At 40.5% G+C, this 24,349-nt stretch overlaps 2 protein-coding genes across 4 annotated transcripts in view; both read right to left on the bottom strand.

Moving 5' to 3' along the window:
- fam13a (family with sequence similarity 13 member A) overlaps nt 1-5,108 on the bottom strand; it is a 61,262-nt gene extending 56,154 nt beyond the window's left edge. The window contains exons 1-2 of one of the 3 annotated variants that reach the window (XM_008291614.1): nt 4,926-5,108; nt 171-366 (exon numbers count right to left, since the gene is read on the bottom strand). In XM_008291614.1, coding sequence (XP_008289836.1) covers nt 171-366; nt 4,926-5,057 — 328 coding nt within the window. In that variant the 5' untranslated portion in view covers nt 5,058-5,108. The remainder of the gene's footprint in view (nt 1-170; nt 367-4,925) is intronic. The other 2 variants (XM_008291615.1, XM_008291617.1) reach the window with 2 other exon arrangements.
- Nucleotides 5,109-6,220: 1,112 nt separating this feature from the next.
- On the bottom strand, nt 6,221-23,170 carry LOC103364493 (ovochymase-2). The gene is made up of 21 exons (XM_008291637.1): nt 23,120-23,170; nt 20,681-20,807; nt 20,067-20,268; nt 19,076-19,299; nt 17,338-17,478; nt 16,093-16,338; nt 15,735-15,920; nt 13,832-13,941; nt 13,590-13,690; nt 12,752-13,029; nt 12,298-12,461; nt 12,013-12,196; nt 11,693-11,911; nt 10,422-10,556; nt 10,095-10,319; nt 9,797-9,979; nt 8,518-8,630; nt 8,344-8,438; nt 7,322-7,611; nt 6,931-7,091; nt 6,221-6,418 (listed from the first exon to the last, which is right to left on the bottom strand). The coding sequence occupies exons 1-21, from the start codon at nt 23,168-23,170 to the stop codon at nt 6,221-6,223; spliced, it is 3,633 nt and encodes a 1,210-aa protein (XP_008289859.1).
- Between the last annotated feature and the right edge of the window lie 1,179 nt (nt 23,171-24,349).

Here is a 24,349-nt window from a genome sequence, read left to right as displayed (position 1 = left end):
TTACTTATAGAAAATGACACCCTACTGATACACAGTGAAGTTTAGAATGGGACACCAAACATGTCCAGTCAGTCCTAATAAAAAACTCATTAATTTAAAAAAAAAAAAAAACATTTTGAGAAACCCTCATAGAATTCTATTTTATTCTGTTTTAATAGGTGTTGCCTCACCATGTTTGCGAAGATGCTCCACCATCCTCTGCACCACCAGAGGGACTCCATCCTCCACCAGGCCCTTCTCTCGCAGCTCAAACAGGGACACTCCAAACAGCCTGGTGTGCTTGGCTGCCACTGTTCTGGTTCTGAGGATGGGTATCTGGACCATCTTCTTCATGTCCTCTTTGACCTGCACTGCCGTCTTGTTGTGCTGCAGGGAGAGCAGAGAGCAGCAGTCAGCCCAGGCACAGAGGGCAGCGCTGGAGCATCAGGTTAGACGCCACTGAGACACACGTCCTGGAAGAAAGCTCACTGTGCTCACTCTGCTCCACAGACTGTAAATAAAGGGAGTGTGCGAGGCTGCTGATGGTGACTCTGTGGAGTCCATGCTTGCACACCTCCTGCTGTCGCGCTGTCATGCTCCTAGAGGACAGTGTGTGCTGAGAGCGAGAGGGGAGGGCTGACTGTGCATGTGTTGCTACGACAAATATCAGGTTACCATGCGACACCTTTGGATAAAGGCATTGCCAGAGTGACACACACACCTGCACAAATAGACATACAGACAGGTGATGAATGAAAGGAAAAGTCAGAAAACTTGACTCTGTTGTGCTGCAGGGGGCATTTTGTTTGCATAGTTTGGATCCACTTGTCACCAAACAGGAAGGAGTCACTGTAAATCAATACAAATTTGTTTTGATTGTTCACTTTTATCCTACAATGACACATTGCCTTCATCCACGAAAGTAACATAAATCATATTCAGATGCACTGAAGCTGTTCTGGTAGCCCAACATGTCATTAAGATGCTTTATTTAGTTTTTTTCTTTTAATTTATCACCTGTCTGTATGAATACATATGTAGAAAAACACAAAGTGTACTGTACATGTTCAGGTGAGGTAATACATGTTCAGGTGTCTTGAACATTCATTTTCATGAAAAGAAAGGAGAACAGATTAAACAGAGTAGTGAAAATGAGAGCTGGAAGGATCACCAGACCAAATGGCCTTATTTGAACATGAAAGACTTGCAGATTAAAAGGTTTTACTGGAAATCTTCCTGAGTAAACACTGTGCGCTTGTTAGGAATCTATGAATGTGTGTGTGTGCGTGGGGATGTAAATCTGTTTACGCTGTCACATTGTTAGAACTCCCTTTTGGAGATAAAAAATAGGTCCTTTTCATTATATCGTGAAATTGAAGAGTAAATACTTGATTTACAGTTAGGATAATGTGAGGTTTAGGTTGAGGTTTGGGTGAGGTTTGCAAGCAAATTTATTTTTATATAGCACCTTATTGTACATAGAGGTTAGTCAAAGTGCTTTCAGGCAAAGGATTAAAAACACGTGTGACCAAATACAGCAGGATAAAATTAAATCAAATAAATAACAGACAAGTTAAGGTACAAAACCAGTTGACTAATACAATGCAAAAAGAGAGAAGATAAGAAAAATATAAATAACTCAACTTTACAAGATGAAAGTATTTTTTTTTTTATAGATTACTTAAAAACTGTGAAAATGTAATGCCTGTAGTAGTCTTTTACATATAAAGAGCTAATCTGTAATTGTGTCAGTAAATGTAGTGAAGTAAAAGGTACAATATCTCAGACACAGTGGATTTGAAGTACGAGTACCTGAAAATTGTAATACTGACAATATAAGTAAGTCAAATTAGCTGAGTTGATGTACATAGTTACTGTCCACCACTGATTCTCTAATTGCCAAGTCGACCCCATTCCATTCAAGTCAGAGCCTCAGTATATTATGTGTATTTACCATCTGTCTTACCTGATATGTTATCAAAGCAAACAGTGCCACATGGTCTCTGTCTCCTCATATAGGTACTCAGACTGTACAGCCCTCTCTCTTGCGACCTTTCTATGACGGTAAACACTGAGTATATAAACGCACACGCTCCCTACAGAACATCATCTTCATTCAGCGTCATTAGATAGAGCAGGATAAATTACTGATCCAATTGGCACGTTTAACTGCAGTGTTGTCAGTTTCTGTCTTTGTTGAGTCAGGACTCGGAGCAACAAACCAAGAGCAGGTTTTGGACGCTGGGTGAGGACGAAAACACTTCCTGCACCTTCTGAGTGACACAGAGTCAGGGTGAGTTTTACTGCTGTAGTCATAGTTACAACCAAACCACGTCACATGTTGTCGTTCCACAGTTTACCACCTCAAACTGACCCTCACAGCAAAATGAGAGACCTCGCCTATAATGTGGCCATGCTGAGGTCAATAGTGGCACAGTGGGAACGAATTCACCCTGAATTTATCCTCTTTGTGACCAGTTTGGACAGAATGGGCACAGACATGTGCCACAGTCAGGTCAGCTGATTAAAGCCCACCTCACAGATGGTGGTAAGATGGCTAAGGAGGCAAATCTTTACCGTGGCATATGCTGCTGCAGTGGTAATACAAAATGCATTAACACCCAAATGAGTGTCTGAGAAGTGCATTGGGATGTGCATATTGCATAAAAATAATGCAACTGCACCTTCTTGGAAGATGTGAAATGGTAATTCAGTACACTTGTATTTTGATTTTGACTTCTTCACGCTTGGCTGACTGCTTGAGGCGTACTAATATTTAACAGGCTGCTCTGTCACCACTGTGGCCTCAGATGTGAGGAGACGTTAGCTATGAATAAGTTACAAATAAGAAGTCTGAATAGCAAGAAAGCCATGATTGTATTGCATAAAGTTAAGCGTATTAGATTCTGAAGGATGTATTTAAATATTTTTCTTCTAACTATATAACAGAGGACACATTATCCTAAAATGTTGTCTCTACTTTTTAATTCTGATACGTCTTTATGATGCAGGATAAGATGTATTAATATGATTTTAAGGATGGAAATTGGGTTTCTGGCAAGCTTTTCAAATGTAATTGCATTTTCATCAATATTGTCCTTTAGGCTACCAGGTTGTTCTGCTTATAGTATATTTGATAAATACAGCAGTCCATTGGTAATCATGTTCACAGCACAGATTGTTGCAATGGATGAACCCTGCAGGGCTACAAATTGGCCTCCTCTCGTACTACTGCTGCAGGTGTTAAAGAGTTAAGCTGGTCTGAGCTTGCGCTGACTGTGATAGGCCTTACTGAACAGATGCCCCCTAAATCTGTCTTTACTATCATGCACACCCACACACACCCACAAAATAACCACACACATTTTCTTACTCTGCATATGCACACTGCCTCAAAGAAGCCTTAACAGGAGACATCCAACAACAGCAAATGGCACAAGTAAAGTGGTTCAGTCTCAACTCTTACAGCAATATACAGGATGAATAGAAAAGTTCCCAGATATATAAAAAACAAACTTGTGACAAACTTGTAGACACAAATAGCTCAACAGTAAATGTGCCACTGAGCCAACGGACAGTACAGTATAAGTAAAACTTTCAAAAATCAAAAAATAAACCCACATTGTCTTAGAAAACTCTAAATTACATATACACCTTACCTCTAAGAGGACTGATTTGCAGACAGTGTTTGTTCCCACCTTCACACTGCAGCTGTGCTGTAGATTTGGACACATGTACCACCCTGGTTGTAGGCGGCACCACTTGTAAACATGTGCTTTTGTCACTACTTTGCCGTAAACTGAGCGAAAACGACACTCCTCACTCTGAACTCTCCCATCAGAGGATGCCTTTTTAGAATTAAAAGTGTTTACAGTTCATTTTGATGTTTCTTGTTTCTTGGTAATATACATTGATGTTGGGCCTGTGTGAAACAAAGCAGTCTAGATTAAAGGGAAACACATGCTGTTAGGAGCCAATTGCCTCTATTGTTTACAAAGGTAGTCTGCTGTGATTCACCTCATAATCCTCCCTTCCCCCTCGTCTTCATCTTCACACTACAATTTCTGACAGTGACAGAGAAACCTTTTGTCAAGGGACTGAGTGAATGTCGCCCCCCCTCCCTGAGAAATACATCTTCTCAAGCAGCTTTTCTTAAACATTTTGAACAATTCAAGTGAGTCTTTTTTAAAGATTCATCAATGCAAGTAACGTGCCAACAGGACATGCCATCTACCCGTGTCTTTTACTTGCTCTTGAAGGGAAAAGCAAGCCCAAGCATGTGCCCTCCTTTCCCTACCCTCCACCCTCCTTCTCCCCTCGCCTCAGCCTCTCTCCCTATGTGGGTGGCCATTGAAGCAACTGGTAGCAAAAGCACCACAGGCAGCTCAAGCAACAGCTGTGAAGCTCAAGAAAGACTGCTGCTGGCGACACAGACTTCAAAATGCAAAAAAAAAAAAAAATAAATCAGGCCGTTGAGGTTGTGTAATGCCTCTAAATACTGTGTTTCCGTTAAGGAAATTTAGTGAAAGTGACCTCATTGAGGGGTTGGATCATCACTTGGAAAAAATGACAGTGGTGGACAAAATACATGAAGTTTACAGTGTGTTTTTACCAGTTTTTTCTTGAACTGTTATATTCCTGGTGAAATATGACAAGGTAATATTATTGCAGACTGGTGAAGAAAGCTACTTAGTAGAAAAGGTATCATTGTGAACCTGATAGTTGTGCTTTTGGTGAGCAAAGTTACTTTAATTTAGGGAGATAAAGTTAGTTTTGCTGCAGGAGAAAGAGATCCGTCCCCCCTGTGGTATTTTAAATAGCCATTTGAGTCTACCACAACATCCACACCATCACAAAAGAGAGCAGCACAGTCCTGTTACGCATTCTTTAGCCCTCAGTCACAGGTTGAATAGGAAGTCTTAAAGCCAACTCGGGCTTCTACTCACACAGATGGTCATAGCTCCTGCCCCCATTCTTCCACAGAAGGGACGCCAGCAGAGGCAAAGATGAGGGGAAAAAAGTTTCTGCTGTCTTCCTCCTCCTCTCCTCACTCTGCTCCAGGACACATTCTTTGACATGTCCCAGTGGTGGGAACGTCTTTCGCCTTAAAAAACACCATTCAAACACTCCAAAAACAGATAATCCAGGCACGGGGAGAGAGTGTAAAGAAGTGCTGTCACTACCGGCAAACTACGTGCTGTCCGACCCATGAGCACAGATTAGTACTTGTCTCTTTCTCTTCCTCCCTCTTTATTCTCCTCTCTCTCCTCCTGGGGTGAAATCTGAGCCGAGCTCTCTCATTGGCTCAGTGGCGTGGTCACGTGATAAAAGGGCCAAGACCCAAAACTTTAAATCTGTCCTGCAGGAGGATAGAGCTTGTAGCGTGGAGGTTGGTCTGAAGGGAAATATGTTTTACTTCAAATGTAGCAGCATTAAAAGAAAAAAGGTTACAAGGCTTAGAAAAGATTTATTCCCTGGATAATGTTTTTTTATTTTTTATTTTTTTTTAAGATTTTGCATTAAATATGATACATAGCATAAAACAATAGTATTTGTAATTTATGATAACATTAATAGAAATGTTGCTGGTTCCAATTTTTTAATTGTTAGAATGTGATGTTCTTTTGCTATATATGATAGTAAACAAACATATTGGGGTTCTGGACTGTTGGTACAAAACTATTAACCCAGATGACTAGAAGGCCTGAAGAAAATTTAATTAGCTTTTTTTTTTTATTTTATTTTTTTAAATAAGCACCATATAGCAAAAAAACTATAATGAAATGCATACCTGGCAGGTTAAATTATGTTTAATCTATCTGTCTGTTGTTCGCTACTTTCTTTATAACGTAAACTTCCGTCACAATCATAATCTTCAATTAAATATCTGAATCATATAAAAGTACAATAAAAGAGTCAAATAGAAAAATTTTACTTTTCACAGTTATACATGATGCAAATACATTTCTTTCTTTACTTACAATGTTTGGCACAGTGTTTAACTTGTATACTGTACAAAATATAGGCAACATTAAATACAAATTTGTCTTCTCTTTTAACTACTTCTTCCTCCTGAAGCCATGGAAGGTACTTTAATATTACATCCAGTAGTTTTAAAGAGAGATATTTGAGAAATATTAATGGTGAATTGTGAGTGAAGAGGTACAAATATAGTGGCTTATAAACAGATCAAAAATTAACAATGGACCCCTGTCAGAATCTTTATTTCAAGATTTCAGCTTTAGATGGTTTTGCCACTTTCATAAACAAACTTCTTGATGTTGTCATCTATCCAGTCGCTGAAGGCAGAAACTCGGGTGAACACTGAGGGCTTCTTGTCTTTGATGCAGCCCTGAGCTCCAAAGCTCACAATGCCGTGTACTTCCCAGGTTGGGGTTGATCCACCAGTGCTGCAGGCCAGAGGACCTCCTGAGTCACCCTATGGGAGAGCAGGATGAGGAAATTGGCAAAGATTTACTTATGATGCATTTAGGACATTTTGATTTTGGCAACCTCTACAAATTAGAAGTTGTAAAGGTCAGTCTTTATTAAAAACCTGACGGGGTTTTCTTAAACCAAATGTCAGTGCTGTGTTTGATGAAGCTTTCCCAAAGTGTAAAACTTTTCACTGCTTTCCACAGCACCACATTTCTAATCATACCATGCCCCTGCTTGCATAGCTGCTCATTATGGCGAACAAATAACGCTCTTGCATCCTTTTGTCCAATTATGCCTGTAATCTGGGAGGCAGCCATTTGCAATCAAGGCTGAATGACCACAAACAAAACCGTTTGCAGGGTTGTTACATAAAAGACAAGGCAATCGTGAGAGGCCAGCACACTTATATAATATGTGAAAATGGCTTGAGGTGAATTTTCAGTAATCCGGTACCATCCTTTCTTAATAATTTTCAGTGTGTCGTTATATTTTTTCTTGAATGTGTCTTCTAACCTGGCAGGCTGACTTAAGCTCATCTGGGGACTCGTATCCAGCGCAGATCATGGAGGGCCTCAGGGTGTCCCACCAGTAAGCAGGCTTACTGCAGGTCTGGAAGTCAATAATAGGAAGGGCTGCCTGATTTAGCTTCTCAGACACTACAGGAAACAGGTTACCTAAGGTAGAAGGGAAGAGTAAAAAGTTTAGTTTGCAAGAAGTGAGAAATTGACACATTTACACCAATAAATAGACGTCAATAAGAACAATACTGAGCAAAAGAAGGTTAGAGTCATAATTTTACACTCCAGTGTCACAAAGGAGCTTAGCTGCTGTTACCTCTTATTACTGGGGTCGCATTGCAACTACAGTTCTTTTACAGCAAGCTGTAATGTATGACTACTTGTACCTTTCTCGTCTCCCCAGCCAGTAACGAAGCATGACGTCCCAGCAGGCACCACAATTCCGGGTTTCGGCAGACAGACTGGGCTGATCTCCCTCGTCATGTTAACAGGTTCGGCTAAATGCACCAGGGCTATGTCGTTGGTGATGTCAGTGTTATCCTGCTCGTAGACAAACCCGGCGTGGCGGATGATGCCGTCCACCTTGTAGCATTCCTCTGCTGAGGGAACATCCATGGAAGAGTTCATGTGGTGCTTCCCCAGACACATGCGCCAGAAGGAGGGTCTATTCAGTGGGCTGTAAAAGTAGGCAGAAGATAAATGTAAAGGAGAAAACTTAAACTACAACAGCTTTGTAAACTTACAGCTATTGTGCAAGCTGTTATTGTTCTTGTTGAAAGACAGTGTTTCTCACAGCTGCACCAAACCGGCAAAAACTGATTGTATTGGCCACATGGGGGCAACAGAAACAAGTTTTTTTCTTTTAAGTTTACATCGTAAACATTTTCTCATTTTCACATCTATTCAATTTCAGTTTAGTTCTCTGTTATTAATGTAGTGCCATCTCAGGGCACTTCACATGGTAGAGACAAGACCTTACAATATTACATTATCAAGAGAAACCCAACAAATCCAACAATTCCCTTTAGGATCTTGTAGTTGCAGAAGAAGAACATATCCCATATTCTCTCTTTTTTTTGCTCTGTTTTTGTGTCTACTAACTACTTAATGAAATACTTGGCTATTTCGCTGCCAAATACTCCACAGTGCCATGAGAGCACTGAAAATATAGCAAATACCAAAGATGTGAACTGTACACCTAAACAGTGAGCTGAAATTTGGCTGAAAAGCTGTAAAGCTGAGAGGAGCAAAAGATTCTGTGACTGCAGCTTCTTTAACATTGTGAAATTGCTTTCACACAATCATTTGATAACAGTTTGATTTCAAAAATATCAATTAAGACCACTTTAAAGAACTGAGGACCGTGTAGATTGGATGTAATGCAGGTAGGTTTACAGTTATATCTTACAACATGAAACAGTGAGCAGCAGTGAGGATCCATTCCTCGTGAATCAGAGAGCCTCCACAACCATGCATGTAAGGAATGGGCAGCATTAGTGTAGCCTGGGGAAGACACAGACATTTTTACAAAACTATCTTTTCTCTGTCATTGATTGTGGGCACAAACAGGAATTGACGTTACCTGCATGGAGACTTGCCAAGGCCAGGAGTGGGGGATCGCCTCTACCCCATTAACCACCCTCAGGGTGTCTGTGCTGGGTTTCACTTCTGGGTTGCCACAATTTTCTGGCCAATCTAGGAAGAGAAAATGCACAATTTAAGCTGTCGTCTGTTATCAGTCATTTAGCTTATATACAAATCCAAAACTTTAGAGGTCCAATATTGTGCCCCTTTTAACCAAATGAACAAAAGTCTCACGTCCCCAGAATGTGTCTTTCAATTTTCTGCGCAAAGATGGTACACCTCACAGTATGTTTTATTGTCTATGTCTTAAAATGCAGTAGACCTAGTCCTTGTTTATTGGTTTCAAATCTATTTTAAAGTTTTCACCATCACTGCATTTCCCTCGGCTTTATACAGAACACCAGTGAACAAAGCTAATGGTAGTGTTAGCCACATTAGCCACACAACAGGCTAATACTAAGGCTTTTCCTGTTGTTTTCGTGACATTGTAATCTAAAATAAAAGTAATCCAATGGATCTTCAGCTCCTGACACGCTAGGAGTGGATGAATACACTGGTGTTCACTCTTGCAGCCGACAGCAGAATATTTGGTGTGCTTTGCTCAGGCCTCAAACGTTTTAGAGGTTGCAGAAGCAGCTCTAGAAAGTAAATAAACCTGGTGGATGCTCATTCTGAATGACTTACAAACAATGGAAAATGAGAGGGCAGCATTATATGTAGTTTGAGACTGACAACTATTGATGACTTAGTTTGAATGTGGCAGTTGAATAAAATTTTTACTGGCTTGTAAAGCTGGGAGGCTGTCTAGTTGTGGGGGGAGCTTGAGGAATGGCACAAGTAAATGTCCTCATACAAACTGACCAAGTGACCAAACGTCCTGTTTTCCCAGGACATGTCCTGTTTTCACGTCCTGTCTTGGCCGTCCTGGTTGTTTTTTATAAAGTGACGAAAATGTCCTGGTTTTAAATAAATATATTGAAATGATAAGGCATCTTTGACTAAATTTCGAGTATCATTTGAGTATCTCATTGCCGGGCCGAGTGTCCTGGTTTACAGTAATCAAAATATGGTCACCTTAATACAAACACAAAATACAACAATGACGTAGTTTAACTATATAGCATGTTTAAAATCAGAAATCATATAATCTGGGTTTATGTTCTTGGCTTGCGAAAGTTGATTGAGGCTTCATTTTAGAAGTGGGAAATCAAAACATGTCATATCACATCAGAGACACATCAGAGGGCTGATCTGAGTCAAACTAGGCCAACACTCACCGATGAGGATGTCGTCCCAGGGGTTACGAGGTGGAGGAGCTAAAGTTGGGACAACAGTGGCATCAGTGGTCCAGTAACCACGAAAACCGCTCTGCTGATCGGCTCCGTTACTGAGGAAGCGAATGATGACTGTATTGCTAGCAATGTTGAAGGAGGACGGAGGGGCAAAGCCACAGAATCGACCTACAGAACAGACAAGAAATGAGAGCTTTTACCAATGTTCAATACGCCAAGTAAGACACTGATACTAATAAACGGTACCATAAATACACAGGAGAATAGATATTTAGGGACCAACCTAGTGATGTCATAGTTTCTCCATTGAAGATCTCTACATAGTCCACACAGTTGCCAAACATGTTTACTGCTTGCAGTTCAAAGTGAGTGAAGACTACATGGATCATTTTTGATGAAGGAACATGAATACGCCACGTGCATGCAGTCTGAGCGTTGTAGTCACTTGCAGGCCAGTTAGGAGAAGTGATTTCACCCTGTTCGCTGCTGAAACTTCCTCCACAAGGAGCTGCAGCAGAACAAGAGTGGATGGAGGGAATGAGACACATACATTTTGCCTGGAGGCTTCCACCTTAGTGATTTGTCCGCCTGGCTTTTTCTCCTGTCTTACCCTCGGCAGGATCAACCGCCCTCCAGGTGGCAGAGAAGCCGGTGTCCACTATCTTGTCGTTGGAGGAGAAGCTGATTGCAAGTTCATTTCCTGTGCTCACCACATCTTGTGGGGGGACATGACTGCAGTGGGTGCCTGAGGTAAACATGAAGAAGCGTTAGTCTGACTTGTGTAAGATGCTATATCTCTATTGCTCAGTTATCTCTTCTTTTTGACCTGTTTTTATATTTGTATATGTAAAATTTAAGGCAGAGACATCAAAGATCACAAATGGTATAGCTGTATGCTCAGAGCTACAGTGGTGGTCTGTTTTTTTTTGTTTTTTGTTTTTTTAAAGAAACTTTACTGTACAGTTGAAAAAAAAAAAAACTAAAGGGGAACACACAGCTACTCCAGAGGTGCTGACAAATACAAAAACTGAGAATGAGGAAAGCTGCACACTCATAACACATTTAGACCATGTAATATTTTTTTTAGTCAAGCACTTAGTGTTTAATAGTTTAGTAGTGTAGATATGTGTAGATGAAAAGGTTGGCTTGCCATACAGATCTGGATGTTTAACTCATGAGATAAAAGACAGTGTCAGATATAAAGTAACAATCATGTACTGACCTTAGATTTCAGAATTGATTTTACTCTTAACGGCTGGCTGTGATGTTCTGTATTAGAGCTTTTTCCACATATAAACTCATAACAACTTTTTTTAAACTAAAACTAAATTTTATTGACACATCCACTTGAGCAATAATAAGAACCTATTGTGCGTTATTTATCTGACATGAAATAGTTAATTTAACTATTATATGTGTCTATATCTGCATCTATCTGTCTGTCTGTCTATCTATCTATCTATCTATCTATCTATCTATCTATCTATCTATCTATCTATCTATCTGTCTGTCTGTCTGTCTATCTATCTATCTATCTATCTATCTATCTATCTATCTATCTATCTATCTATCTATCTATCTATCTATCTATCTATCTATCTTATTTTATTTTATTTTATTTTATTTTTTTTAACCTGTTGGTTTAATTTTTAGGAATTATGGTTTGGTTTTGCCAGTCAGGCAACCTTTAGATTTCATCCTGAAGAAGGATATTAAACATTTCCAATTTGGGAAGTTAGAAGTATTTACAAGTTCATTTGTGACATGTTATCACGCACAATACTAAGCTGCAGTAACTGTGTGGAGAAACGTATGGTAATAATATCAAGGTACGCAATGTATTATTGGATTGCAAAAAATGGAAAGCTGATATTCACATACCTAGACTCCCTAGAAGGTCTGTGATGCTGACTTTGTCATTCAAACACATCTGACTCTCCTCCAGAGAGAAATTGTGGAAATGGAGGTGAACCAATTTGCCCACAGGCACCTGGATGTTCCATTGGCAGTGAGCTTCATTGTCATAGCTGTCAGGGTAACCCATAGTGGACAGAGTGCCACTTGTACCAATCAAGTCCTTTGGCCCTCCACAGCCAGATGCTACACAGGGAGAACAGAGGATGAAAACCAGCAGCACACTCAGACTTTCAGAGCTTCAGCTTGTGAGCAAAGTGGGTCACTTTAGACGCCTGGATTCATACTGTGCTCATTGTAGATGTCCCTGCGGATGACATTTGAGATCCAGGGGATGTAGGCAGAGGAGCGGGTGAACACGGAGGGTTTCTTATTCATAATGCATCCGATAGGGCCGAAGCTGGTTATGCCATGAACTTCCCAAGGACCACCAGGAGAATCCTGGCAAACCAGTGGACCACCTGAATCTCCCTGTGAAAGTCACAAATCAACAACACAACACAGATGCATGACAAAGTGTCTTTTCATTGATTACCAGAGCTATGTGGCTCTTCTTGTAGGTTCTCTTTTACCTGACAAACAGACTTGAGCTCATCAGGCAGCGTATAACCGCAGCAGATCATGGAACTTTTGACCTGGAACCACCAGTAGTCCATCCTCTTGCAAGTGTCAAATGGCACAACAGGCAGAGCAACCTGGTTAAGGGTTTCTGAAGCTTTAGGATTTATTGAATCACCTGCAAAACATACAAAACCATTCAGATTGTTACAAAAACCTTCGATCTTACACAGAAGCATAAAGACAGGAGGTATTTGCACACTGGGTCCAGCAGGTGGCGTGTATGCAGCAGTGAATTTTTAACAGGACAAAATCACTATGAGATGTTTTGTGAAGTGGTGGCTTGTAAGATTTTTTCACTGAATGAAATGAAGCAGTTGAAAAAGGTCATGTTACAATTTACTGTTTCACTACAAACATGCAAATGTGAAATGTATGTTCAGGATGCTAATGAAGCAAAAACAGCACCGGTCTCATCTCCCCAGCCAGTGGCGTAGCACTTCTTGCCCCCAGGTAAGACTTCCTCCTCGGAGGGAAGGCAGGCGTATGATATCTCATCACTGGGCTTCACCTGCGTGGTCAGCCTGACCAGGGCAATGTCAAACTCCACCGTGGGAACCGTGGGATAGTTGAAGCCCTCGTGGCGATAGATACCAGACACACCGTAGCACAGTTCACTCGGCTCAGTGTAGGTCAGGTTGTGCTTGCCAAGGCACATGCGCCAACGATGCAGCTCATCAGCATAGCTAGGCAGGAAATCAGCAGAGGAGTCAGTACTGATACTTTACATTGTGCAGTAAAGATTTAAGATTAACTTTATTGTCCCAGGCGTGGGAAATTTGTCTTGGGCTATTCACCCATGCTACAATCAACACAAGCAGACACAAACAGGGAAAACACAGTTAATAGATTGGATAAAAGAATACATACATATATCAGGTAAAAGCAGAATAAAAATGTAAACACACAGTATGCATGTCAGCGTCGGTGCAGTAAACTGACAGGATGTTACTACTGTATCTGTTTGTGCTGATGGGGTTTTACAAAAATCGTGCATATCGTTCACAGGCTCCACAGTGCATCAGCATCTCTCTCTAAAGGAGGCTGTATACCATTAGCCAGAGCGTTGAGGCATCTCTAACAAGGCATCGCTCTCATACTGTAATAAGCCCCAAGTAGAAGCACCGCACACCAATAACTGCCTTCTGAGAGTACGCAAATGGGCTTCCAGCAAGTTTGAGAAAACTTTGCAGAAAAAGGTGCATTGAAATGTTTCATTTACACATATTGATGAAGAAATATTTACTTTATGAAACAGTGGGCTGCTGTGAGTACCCAGTCCTTATGAATGAGAGTACCTCCACATATATGGGAGTATTTGGGGTCAGGTTGACTGTTGGGCCAGACCTGAAACAAACACAACAAGCAGAGCAAAGCCATCATTGAATGTGACAAGCACAACTGGCTAATATACTATTACTCATTCCATTATGAGTATTATCTGCATCCTTATGTAAGTTTTGTACATGTGTTAGTGGAGATCCTCACCTGCATGGACACCTGCCAGGGCCAGGAGTGTGGTACGGCCGGCTCTCCGTTTACAATGCGTGACACAACAGATGGAGGAATGGCTGGTTTCCCACATGTACTGGGCCAGTCTAGAAAAGATTTGTTTGTGTATAAATAAAGCCAGAATATACAGTACATACCTGCAGCTAACAGATAAGGCCCTGTGTTGGAAGAAAGTGGCTTTCAATCGCTGGCATATCAATTCATAGTTGAAAAAAATAATTTTCCAGTCACACCAGATTGATGCTGCTGGCCACAGTGAGCTCCTGTATGTCCCTCTGTTTGTGGCTCTGATTAATCCACCTGTCAGTAATGGGTCAGTGTGTCTTTATACAAACATAATACTCTGTTCTTGCAGCAAAACTCAGGGTCAGAGCCCTTTATGTCACAACATGAGCCTACATCTAGATATAAATTTCTTTTGGTCATCCAAAGGGTTTCCACTAAATGATCCCAGTCGCTCTTATCTCACATTTTCTCCCTTCACTCCTCACTCTTTTTACTTGCGTCACCTGACACAAAGGGCAACACTGCCTGAGCCCGGGTGGAAAAAAATCTCAAAGGCAGCAGAGTCTATCTATAAAACAATATTCCAGCAATTGACTTGGCAGTGACCGCGGCCACCTGGGGCTCATCGCTGAGTGAAGAATGGAAATCAGGTGACAACCAGCAAGGAGGGAAAGTGTAGCACTAGGTCACTTCACATTGTGTTTGCAGCACACCAAATCACCGTGCTTTACTGTGCATCTGGGAGACGGGAGAGGAGGTGTGAAGAGGGGATAAGGATGAGAGGAAGCATGAATCAGATGAATACAGGGAAGGTACCATGTGCAGCTGCTCCTGAAGAGCTGTTTGAAGCTGTTGTCTGTTGGTCAGTTTGGTGATTGTAAAATATTGTTCAGCTGACCGGTGACAACAGTGTGTAATAAAGTGTGAGACTTTGGTAACCAGAAGGACAAAATATTAAATGTAAGGCTATATTAGAGAAAATAATATCACCAAATACATTTATATGAAAAATACTTTCAGGGCTGCAGTTAACAATTATTTTGAATATTAGTCTTATGACTCTTTTTTTTAAACTTATAAAATAGTACCTTTTTACATGGAATGTCACAATTTTTTATTTTTTTTAAATGCCAGGGTTAGGGTTAACCCTAAACCATTTTCCCAAAGCCCAAGGTCACATCTTTAAATTGCCTGTTGTGTCCTCCAACTGGTCCAAACATAAAGGTGTTCAGTTTGTCGTGATTAGTTTGCAAAAAGGGAGCAAGTCCTCATATTTTAAAAGGTGGGACTGGCATTATTTATTTGGTATTTTTGCCGGCTGCCTAAATTAAAGTAATAATTAAACTTGCTCAGTAATATTTTCAGCATTTGTAGTAATGCTTCCTGCAATGTTAAAACTGTCTAGTTATTTTTTGAGCCACTTGAATTTTAACAAGCTAACAACAAAACATCTGATATATTATTGCATTTTTACATTGACATTGTGAGCACGCTAAGCAAATAGGTGCCTATTTATATATCTCACTGACATTAACCAAAAGATGAATTCATTTTTAAACGTTTTGTTTTTTCTTTTTTGTTGTTATGTCTGCAAGTCTGCTGCTGAAAATAAAGTTGATGAAACGCAACAAAATGTACTGAAATAAGCTAAAACGCACAAAAGAGGTGACGGGAATTGCAGGTTTTTCGTTATTTCCTCACTTTGAATCACCCTTTATGCATTAAACATTGTCAGCTGATCTGTTATGAATATAAAAAATACCGATTGGTGCAGCTTTAAGTTTACCTCCAGCCATGTGTGTTAGTGGCGTAGATGCGTATCAGTGTATTGCAGATGTCAGTAAATGATGCATGGCCGACACCAATACTCTACCTATGGCGATGTCGTCCCAGGGGTTTGGCTGGACAGGTGGGTCAGTGGGAGCAGGGTCGCTTGGGTTTGTTGTCCAGTAGGCCCTGAAGCCTTTGGCCTCAGTAAACAAGTCTGAATGGAAGCGAATGAGTAGCCTGTTGCTTTTTGTCTGGATGGTACTTGGCAGCTTAGTCCCACAAAATGGACCTAAAGGGATTGAAAGATAATTTCTCCACAGTAAAGAAAATGATATTTAAGCTCTACAATTCACAGGTTGAGTGAGTTCATTTCATACGTTTTGATGATTTGAGTTCATTGTGATTAACCATCATGAAAACTACTAAGATGTTTATGCGATCATTACGCAAACACTGCTCACCGTGCGTCTGAAGCAGTGCATTAGTGCTATTATTGATGTCATACACCATGATGTTGTCATAGCATTTGGACGTCAGGAAATCTTTGGCTTCTAGGTCAAAGTGTGTGAACGACAGCGTGATATTCTTTCCCAACGGCACGGCGATGTTCCACATGCACTCAGTGTTGGCCTTGTAGTTCATCGGCCAGTTCTGGGACCTAATAATTCCAGTTTCCTCTTTGGAAGAAAAGCCACAACCCTGGATCTCTGACAGAGAGAGAGAGAGAGAGAGAGATGAAATGAGAGAAACAGTTTGAGAGGCATGATTGTAATTTGATAAATGCAGACGAGCTACAGTATCTGCCTGTGATAAGAGGGAGTCTTGAGGAGTAAATATGCAATCTCGTCACGGCAAAATGCAAAGTGCGAAGTGGAACAACGCTATCAGATTAACTTTTGCTCCATTTTGTGCTGATAAAAAGTTTTGGAGAGTATCAGCAATGAAACAGCATTATTTTAAACATGAGAAAGGGTGTCAAGTAAGCCATTACATTGACTCAAGTCATCTGTTTTGGTATAATAATCAGACTTTTGTAACTTTTTGGAGTAAGATTCAATTGAATGGTAATTTATACTTCGTCTTGAGTAGATTTAAATGGTATTTTGACAGCTATCATTTCTACTTTTCATTGTACATTTTACATACAATAAACAACATTTAACAAAATGTGATAGGTCATTTTGTATTTTGGGATTTTCACCTTTATGTAATAGTTGAAAATCAGCTGCACCTTTAAAGTGAAGCTTATATGGTAATGTACAACATGCACAAAGCAAGTTTCATTCTGTATAATTTAACTATTGATACAACACTGCAGTTTGTTGTGTCTTTTCTTTTTTTAAGAGAACAACAGGAATTTTCTTTGTAACAAAGTATTTTGATGCAGTCCTGCTTTTACTAAAGTACGGTCCTTCTCCACTGTCACAGGTGAGGTCGCAAATCTTTTCCTGGCCTGATAGTCTTGATTAAGAAAATGATAATGGAGTTTTATCTTGCTCTTTACTCTTCACCCTGTACTCTGACCCGTGCTTTGACAGAAAGCAAACTGCTTAAGCAACAGCTCTTCAGGGTTTTTTTAGACATGTGATAGAGAAGTGAGATGTTTTATGGTTACTTTTAATGAGCTGCTTCAGCAACTTGTGCCTCAGGTGTGAATGTGTTCCTGCCTGTGTGTTTCTCTCCGTGTGTGTTTCGGTGCTCAGTACCTGTGATATCCTCAGGATACACAGCCTCCCAACTGGCAGAGAATCCTCGGTCTGTGAGGCGACCGTCGGACTGGAAGGTGACAGACATGGTGTTGGTGGCACTGACCACCACAGGGGGAAGCAAGTAGCCGCAGTGTGTACCTGAGAATGAGGGAGGACAGAGGTATGAGATGGAGGTAAATGGAGAGAGCAGAGGCAGGAATGGATCAAAGGATTCAGGTGAGCTGTTGGTGCATGTGTGATTAGATGATGAAACACATAAAGCAGGATATGAGCATGATTTCATCAGCGACTAATGAACCAAAAAATAAATTTAAAAAATTGTGCTATATTAACACTGTTCATAGAAGGACCATATGAAAATAAAAGCGAACCAGTGATATTAGCAAACACTACTGGCAGACACATAAAGCTGTTGAAGAGCAGGTCAAGCAGCTAAATCAGCTTCTGGGGAAGAGATGTTTCATTTTAGGTGACACCTAATATGTGATCCTGCAAACGCATTATCATTTAATAAGAAAGTAATGTCCCACATTCATCGCTTTGTGCATCTTGTATTTTGTGCTTCTGTGTTTTAGTACCTGCATATGCAATATACAATAATATACAATGATGCCTGAATCATGTTTTTATTCCTGCCACCATTGTATAAGATATGCAGACCATTATGTTGTCGTGTTTGTGTGTTGAATGTGACTCTGTCGACACATTCCTGTGAACACATTAGCTCAGGAACAATAAATAATAGAAACTTCACACTTACACCACAGGTAGCCCATATGGACGAGACGAGCTGATTAGATTTTGGAGCACCTTACCGCATAAATTTACACTTTAATGAGGGGATGCTTACTTCTTTAACACTTTAAGCAAAGAGGTTCGGATATTTAGTATGCAAACCTAAACGCACTGGAATGAAAATTTCTAGGACTAACATGATAAGCTGAAAGCATTTAAAGGTCTAAAGTGGCTCAGGCAGACGTGTTTGTTCTCAGTGGGATCCACAGTAGAAGCACTGCAGCCCTTTCACATGATAGGAAGACATTTGTGTAAAAGATCAGATACATTTTTTTGCAAATAGCAGCTCCTTCTTGCCACAAGAAGCAATCGTGGAAAAAATTGAAACACTGAAGCGTCATCAAGCATTAGCACAAGTAGATAATAGTCAGTATGTCTCACAGTATCAAACTAAAGTTGTGATGTTTCTTCTTTAATGAATGAGATCGTCCTGTTTTAAGTCATCTTTTAAGGCTAATGAGTTTCAGATTTCCAGGGTTTCAAAACAGACCCAGCTTTGATCTCATTTCTGCTTTTTGTTTCTGTCTGCATTTTGCACACAAACACTCTGAACTTACAGGACACAGCACGAAAACACTCCCATCACCTATCTGTGAGTGTTTCACAGGGACTGTGTGCCTGCACCTCGGTGCTTTAGTCCTTGAGAACTCAGCAATAGATAAAGCTGTATCAGCCTCACTGCAGCCACTGGAGTGAATAATGAGAGGTAATTTATAGTTTGCTGGGCTCTTCGCAAAGAAGATCCTAATCAACAGTTTTACAGCAGGGGGGGACAGCTATTGAGCTATACTGTATTATCAGGGCAGGTAGCCTAGCAATGTGCACCTAACACAAGCCAAAGGTCTCCAATCCAAGGATGGGATGCACATTAGCTCCTTCACAACAAAAAACACATCAGTGTAATTAGTGTGCTTGAGTAAAACATTAAGCTACGGCTCACCTAGAGTGCTGTAATTATCTGAGATGACCAGTTTGTCCTCCGTGCACGATCCCATCTCTCCTGGAATTGCCATGTCAGTGATCTGCAGTTTAATCAGGAATCCTTCGGACACAGATATCTTCCAGGAGCTATGTAAATGAGCAGGATATGGATTTGGGAAACCTGAGGACTGGAGGACTCCTTTGCGCCCCTGGACGATTTCTGGACCACCACTCCCTGTAGTAAAAAAAACAACACTTGGAAAATGTTTTCTCCTCATTATGCAAATATGTTTTAGAAGCAGGAAAGCTGGATCAAAAACTGGCTGCCACCGAAAAGGGCTTAGTGTCTCCTCTTATTTTTTAATTGATGAAGACCAGCTTGCTTTGATACAAAACTTCCCAATGAACAGATTCATTATGCAGTACCTTAATTGGCCACTGGAGAGAACCTCCCTGTCTGCCAGCAGCTTTAATACAGTGATGAGGAGAGAAAGCTCAGGGGAGATGTCCCTACTCCCACACAGAGAGCTACTTGCATTCATCCTTGTTTGGTAGCTGTCACCTGATTCAAGCCGCATGTGTGTGTACATGGAAAACTGTATGGGGAGGCGTAATACTTATCTAAGGTGCATCATCAAACAGGAATCGTGATGTTACTAATAAAACCGCCTGAAAAATCAGGGTTGTAAGGAACAATATTCATTGGAAACAAGTTGAGCAGCATTCATGTTTATGCCAGTGGGGCAACCAGACACATCTCACATTGTATATTTTAACAGAAAGAAAAATGGAGACATACAAGGAAGGGAATTTGCTCAAAAAGTCAGTTGAACCGAACAATGTCATGGGATTAATGAGAATATGGATCCATGCTATCCTGGTTTAGTTTAATTATACATGAGGGAAATTACACAGGAAAGTGTGCAGGGGTTTGGAGCTCACCAGCAGTAGTGGCAGCAGTAGAGACAGGAGTAGCGGTAGCAGTAGTGACAGCAGTAGTGGCAGCAGTAGTGGGAGGTGTCGTGGTCCGTGTGGTGGGTCTGGGTGTAGTTGCTGGTGTTGTGGTGGGGATAACAACAGGTGGAAGGCTGGACTTTGTGTAAGTTGCGCTGAATCCCTTTGAAGTCATACTGTTGTCAGATTTGAAGCGGACAACCATGGTGTTGCTGCTGGACTCCACCGGCTTTGGCATCTTTCCCCCGCATAATTTACCTGTGATGGATTATATGTCTGTGAAAAACTGATAAACATTCACAGAGGCTTGTGCAATAATATCAATTTCCCCAGATTTCCATTTTGACATCGGTAGATCATCCGTACTGCTTTAGCAGCGAAGCCCATGCAGACAGATTTAAATTCATTTAGTTTAAAATAGACTCCAGAAGCTCTGTCCATTCTGCAGCTTCTCAAACTTTTAATTGAGCTCATGTTTTATTCATGGGCCCACACAGTTGACATTGTTAATGTTGAACAAAGCTCACAGTCTATTCTGAAAATCTAACACATCCCTTTGCCTTTTAATCGCACATCCAGCTCTGACATGAACTGCACTGATGAGTGAAGATATTATGGTATGTATAATACATCCCTGTTTATCATTGTGGATGTGATATGCCATACTTACCTACTGAAGAAGAACCAGCCTTGTCGCCATCATAGATCTCAACAAAGTCTCCACAGACCTCAGGGACCAAGTCGAAGGACGTAAACGTCAATCGAACCCTCTCGCCTTCAGGCACAGTGATTCTCCACTGATTCAACAAACACACAACCACAAACACACTAATCATTAATGACCAGTGAGGCTGCGCTTACAGTGTTCACCTCAAGCACAGCTGATTTCAAACATAAAGAAGTGTGTCGTGGCTGCACCAGCTTAGGGTTTGTCACAAATGATGCTTTAAAATCAATCCGTTGAAGCCTCCTGAATGTAAAAACATCTATCTGCATCACTCCATGTGCTACTTCTAGTCGCATGGTTGCAACATGAGCTGCATTTTGACGTATTGTAACTCATAAATAATTCTATGACTGATTCCGCTTCTGTTTGGACAGACGGTGATCCGTCAAGCCTAAAGCCCAGCCAGATGAAATCATGATGACAGCCAAATAACACCGTATGACTCCACATCCAAGCCCAGCATGCAAACCCTCACATCAAAATTGACTCTGATTAAATTAGATGCATTAATCACTGATCAAGACCACAGATTCTGTTGAGATGATTGTGCTGAAATCCAAAACTAATGGGTTTACTTTGAAGTGAGAATCTGAAATCTTTAAGTTTGTTGAGATCCACATATTAATCAATACGACCACATTGTGTACAACACCGTGGTCGATGTTGTGTGGCATGTTCAGGACATCTTACAAGTAATGAGCTGCAGTTAATTGGCACAATCCATTACTCAATGCTCTTGGAATAAAAGAAAAGCCTCTGTTCGTCTGTCTCAGCCAATCCTCTTTTGTGATTAGATTAAACTGGCGTATAGTTCATGATACGTTAAAGCAGCTTAAACCTGGATTCACCTCATCAGTTATTACTGAGGGCACAATCCAAATGTTAACTATAAGCCCTTAATTTGCATTAAAAATGAAACATTGCAGCCTGTGACCCCTCTGAACTTGACTTATCTTTTAAACCAAAGCCTCAGAGTGGATCAAATAATGTTTTCACATTCTGTGATGAAGACATGCAACTGAAATACACGTGAATAGACATGTTTCACATAGTGTTTGAATGAATGGAACTGGTAGAATCAATAACAGCACATTTCTGTAATCAGCTATGTTTGTTATCAATTATAAAGCAGAGGCCTGGAGTTCATAAACTCAGCTTAACATAAAGACTGGAATTACAGACAACAACTTGCCAGCATGGATCTATTTACATTTTTTGCACTTTTTATGTACATTCATGGTAGATGAAATGCAGAATTTTTCCACACATTTCCATGTCAGCTTTATTGTTAGTCATACCACTTACATGGCCTAAATTAGCAACTTTATTTTTTTTTTTTTAAACTCCCTCTCTGGTTGTTGATTTAATCCTTGAAAACTCATCTTTGTGTAGCAAAGTTACATACTTAGAAGTTGGTTTCTCCATGAAAATATCCCCTTCCTGCGTCAAAATGACTCAGATGTAACTCTCCATCGTTGTTTCATCAAGAATGTGCAGATCTATAAAGTCCTGTCTCTATTTCCACTAACTCCTCCACATTCGCAGCAGCTTAAGCACACCAGCTCACCTGCAGCCCTGCTTGAACACTGTAAAACTACTCTACACAATGACAAGTTGTAATATTAAGCTAATGCAGCCGTACATGTTTGAACTGGAAAATACTTCCTACTGACTCCTTTTGTAAATATATGTGTATATTCTTATTTGTCTTTTTATACTTTTACTTTTATACATTTGCACCACTGGAGTTGTCTTTTAATTTCGTTGTACCTTGTGTATGATGACAATAAAAAAACATTCTATTTTATTCTATTTTATTCTATTGAAGTCTGAATTCATGTTTCTGAGATTGTCTAAGTGTCTGTAGCAGTGTGTAAAGACTTCAAACATGATACAAAATATATGTCTACAGCTCCTTTTAATTAACTGAATTGATTGTTTTTATGCCAACATAGATTTTTAATTAACTGCATTTGGAAGTCAGCTACAACGCTTTAGGAAGCCAACGTGCTTGACTTTTATAAAAGTGGTACAACACCTCTGTAATGATGTCAACCGTCATATTTAGATTAGTGTTTATTTATGGATTAAACAAACACAATAAAATGAGTAAATTGGTGTTTCCTTTTCTTTATGCTAATCAAGTTAATCATCTAAATGGGTTTGTTGGTATGATTGGCCCTTTTGATATATTCATGCGATCCACTCTAATAAAAAATGCCAGTTATAGCAGCTTTAAGATGCACTGAGTAATATTATGTCCTACAACCATAAAACCTCTGATAAATGTCATCAGTGCTTTTTTGGTGTAAAAATGTCAGTGTCAGTGCTTGTTAACATGCAGCTGTTCTGCGCTGTGCTTGTTCATGAGCGTGGCAGGACCTGGTAAAGTGCTCCGTTCGGGTAGTTCTGCTCCGGGAAGCCGGGGGTCATCAGATTCCCCTGATCACCTTGGACAAAGCCGCCGGCTCCGGCTATTTCTGGTAACAGGGATGAAAGGCAATTCAGCTCCACAGACACCTCAAGGATACCCACAACACACCCTCCCCAATTTCATTTTCCATCTACTACCCCTCTTTTCACCCATCACCACCCAACGTTCACTTTCTAGGTCAATCATATACTGTAAGACAGAAACCCAACATTAAGTCTGGGCGGTTTCTGAGCAGAAACGGATTTCCACTCATAACGTTACCTGGTGCCAGCTGTGGAGACACTGCTTTGTAATGAGCCTTGAATCCTTGGTCTGTTTTTCTGTCATTGGTGTCGAAGTAGACTGTGAGGTGATTCGTCAGAGACACCACCGGCTTCGGTCTGTCGTAGCCACAGTATTTACCTGCATAATGTGGAGAGAGACAGAACACCGGGTCAGTACACCTTAATAAAAGCATGATCCAAGTGTTAGCCCTTAAATTACAGTGATCACAGACAACCACAAAATGATGTTGCAGGACCACAATCCAATGCAAAACAGCCACAAAGCGACACAAAATGTTGTGAGAGCCTTTTACATGTCTGTGTTCATTGTCTGTTCAAGTTACAAACAGCAACTATTATTAGATATGATTTCATATTAGAATATATAAAGTTGTTAATTCGGCATCCATTTGTCACAATGAATAAACATTGTAACTATTAATTATGTAAAGTTTAGTCTTGCCAAGGAACTGGGCACTAAATCTGGGTTGTCTTCACATATTTTTGTACTCATTTCCCCAATGCGACCCTGCACGTTTCTTTGAATCTGTGCCCCAGTCGGGTCTCTTTAAACCATTCCCTGCTTAATTTGCCTCCATATAACAGACGCAGAAATGTCATGTCAAGCAAACACAAGATTTTTATGCTTTCAACTCTGCGGCTTGCTTGGAAAAAGCATTGGGGTTTGTGTTACTGTAAACAGAGCTCCAGTGTGCAGTGGAGCAGCAGGACAGTGAGGTTCACTAACCCACCTATCTGTCTGAAAAGGAGACTCAGCTCCATGTTGTAAAAATGATTTCTTTCCCCCCTTAGGTTGGGATTATTGTGAGATTTACCAATGGTTCCCAGTGAATCCCGCAGTGTGATGAAGTCTCCCGAGCAGAGCTGGGTGTCCTCCAAAGCAAACTCCTCAAA

Source organism: Stegastes partitus, unplaced genomic scaffold (assembly GCF_000690725.1).
Source record: "Stegastes partitus isolate 25-593 unplaced genomic scaffold, Stegastes_partitus-1.0.2 Scaffold752, whole genome shotgun sequence".
Lineage (NCBI taxonomy): Eukaryota > Metazoa > Chordata > Actinopteri > Pomacentridae > Stegastes > Stegastes partitus.
The sequence above is the reverse complement of the archived record's forward strand: the minus strand, read 5'-3'. Positions and strand labels throughout refer to the sequence as shown.

Coding starts and splice junctions, on each gene's coding strand:
- LOC103364493 (XM_008291637.1), bottom strand. CDS start 23,170: ATGACCCCCGGCTTCCCGGAGCAGAACTACCCGAACGGAGCACTTTAC. Junction 17,479..19,075: donor AGATAATTACAGCACTCTAG/GTGAGCCGTAGC, acceptor CCTCATTCTCAG/GTACACACTGCGGCTACTTG. Junction 16,339..17,337: donor GTATCCTGAGGATATCACAG/GTACTGAGCACC, acceptor TCTCTCTGTCAG/AGATCCAGGGTTGTGGCTTT.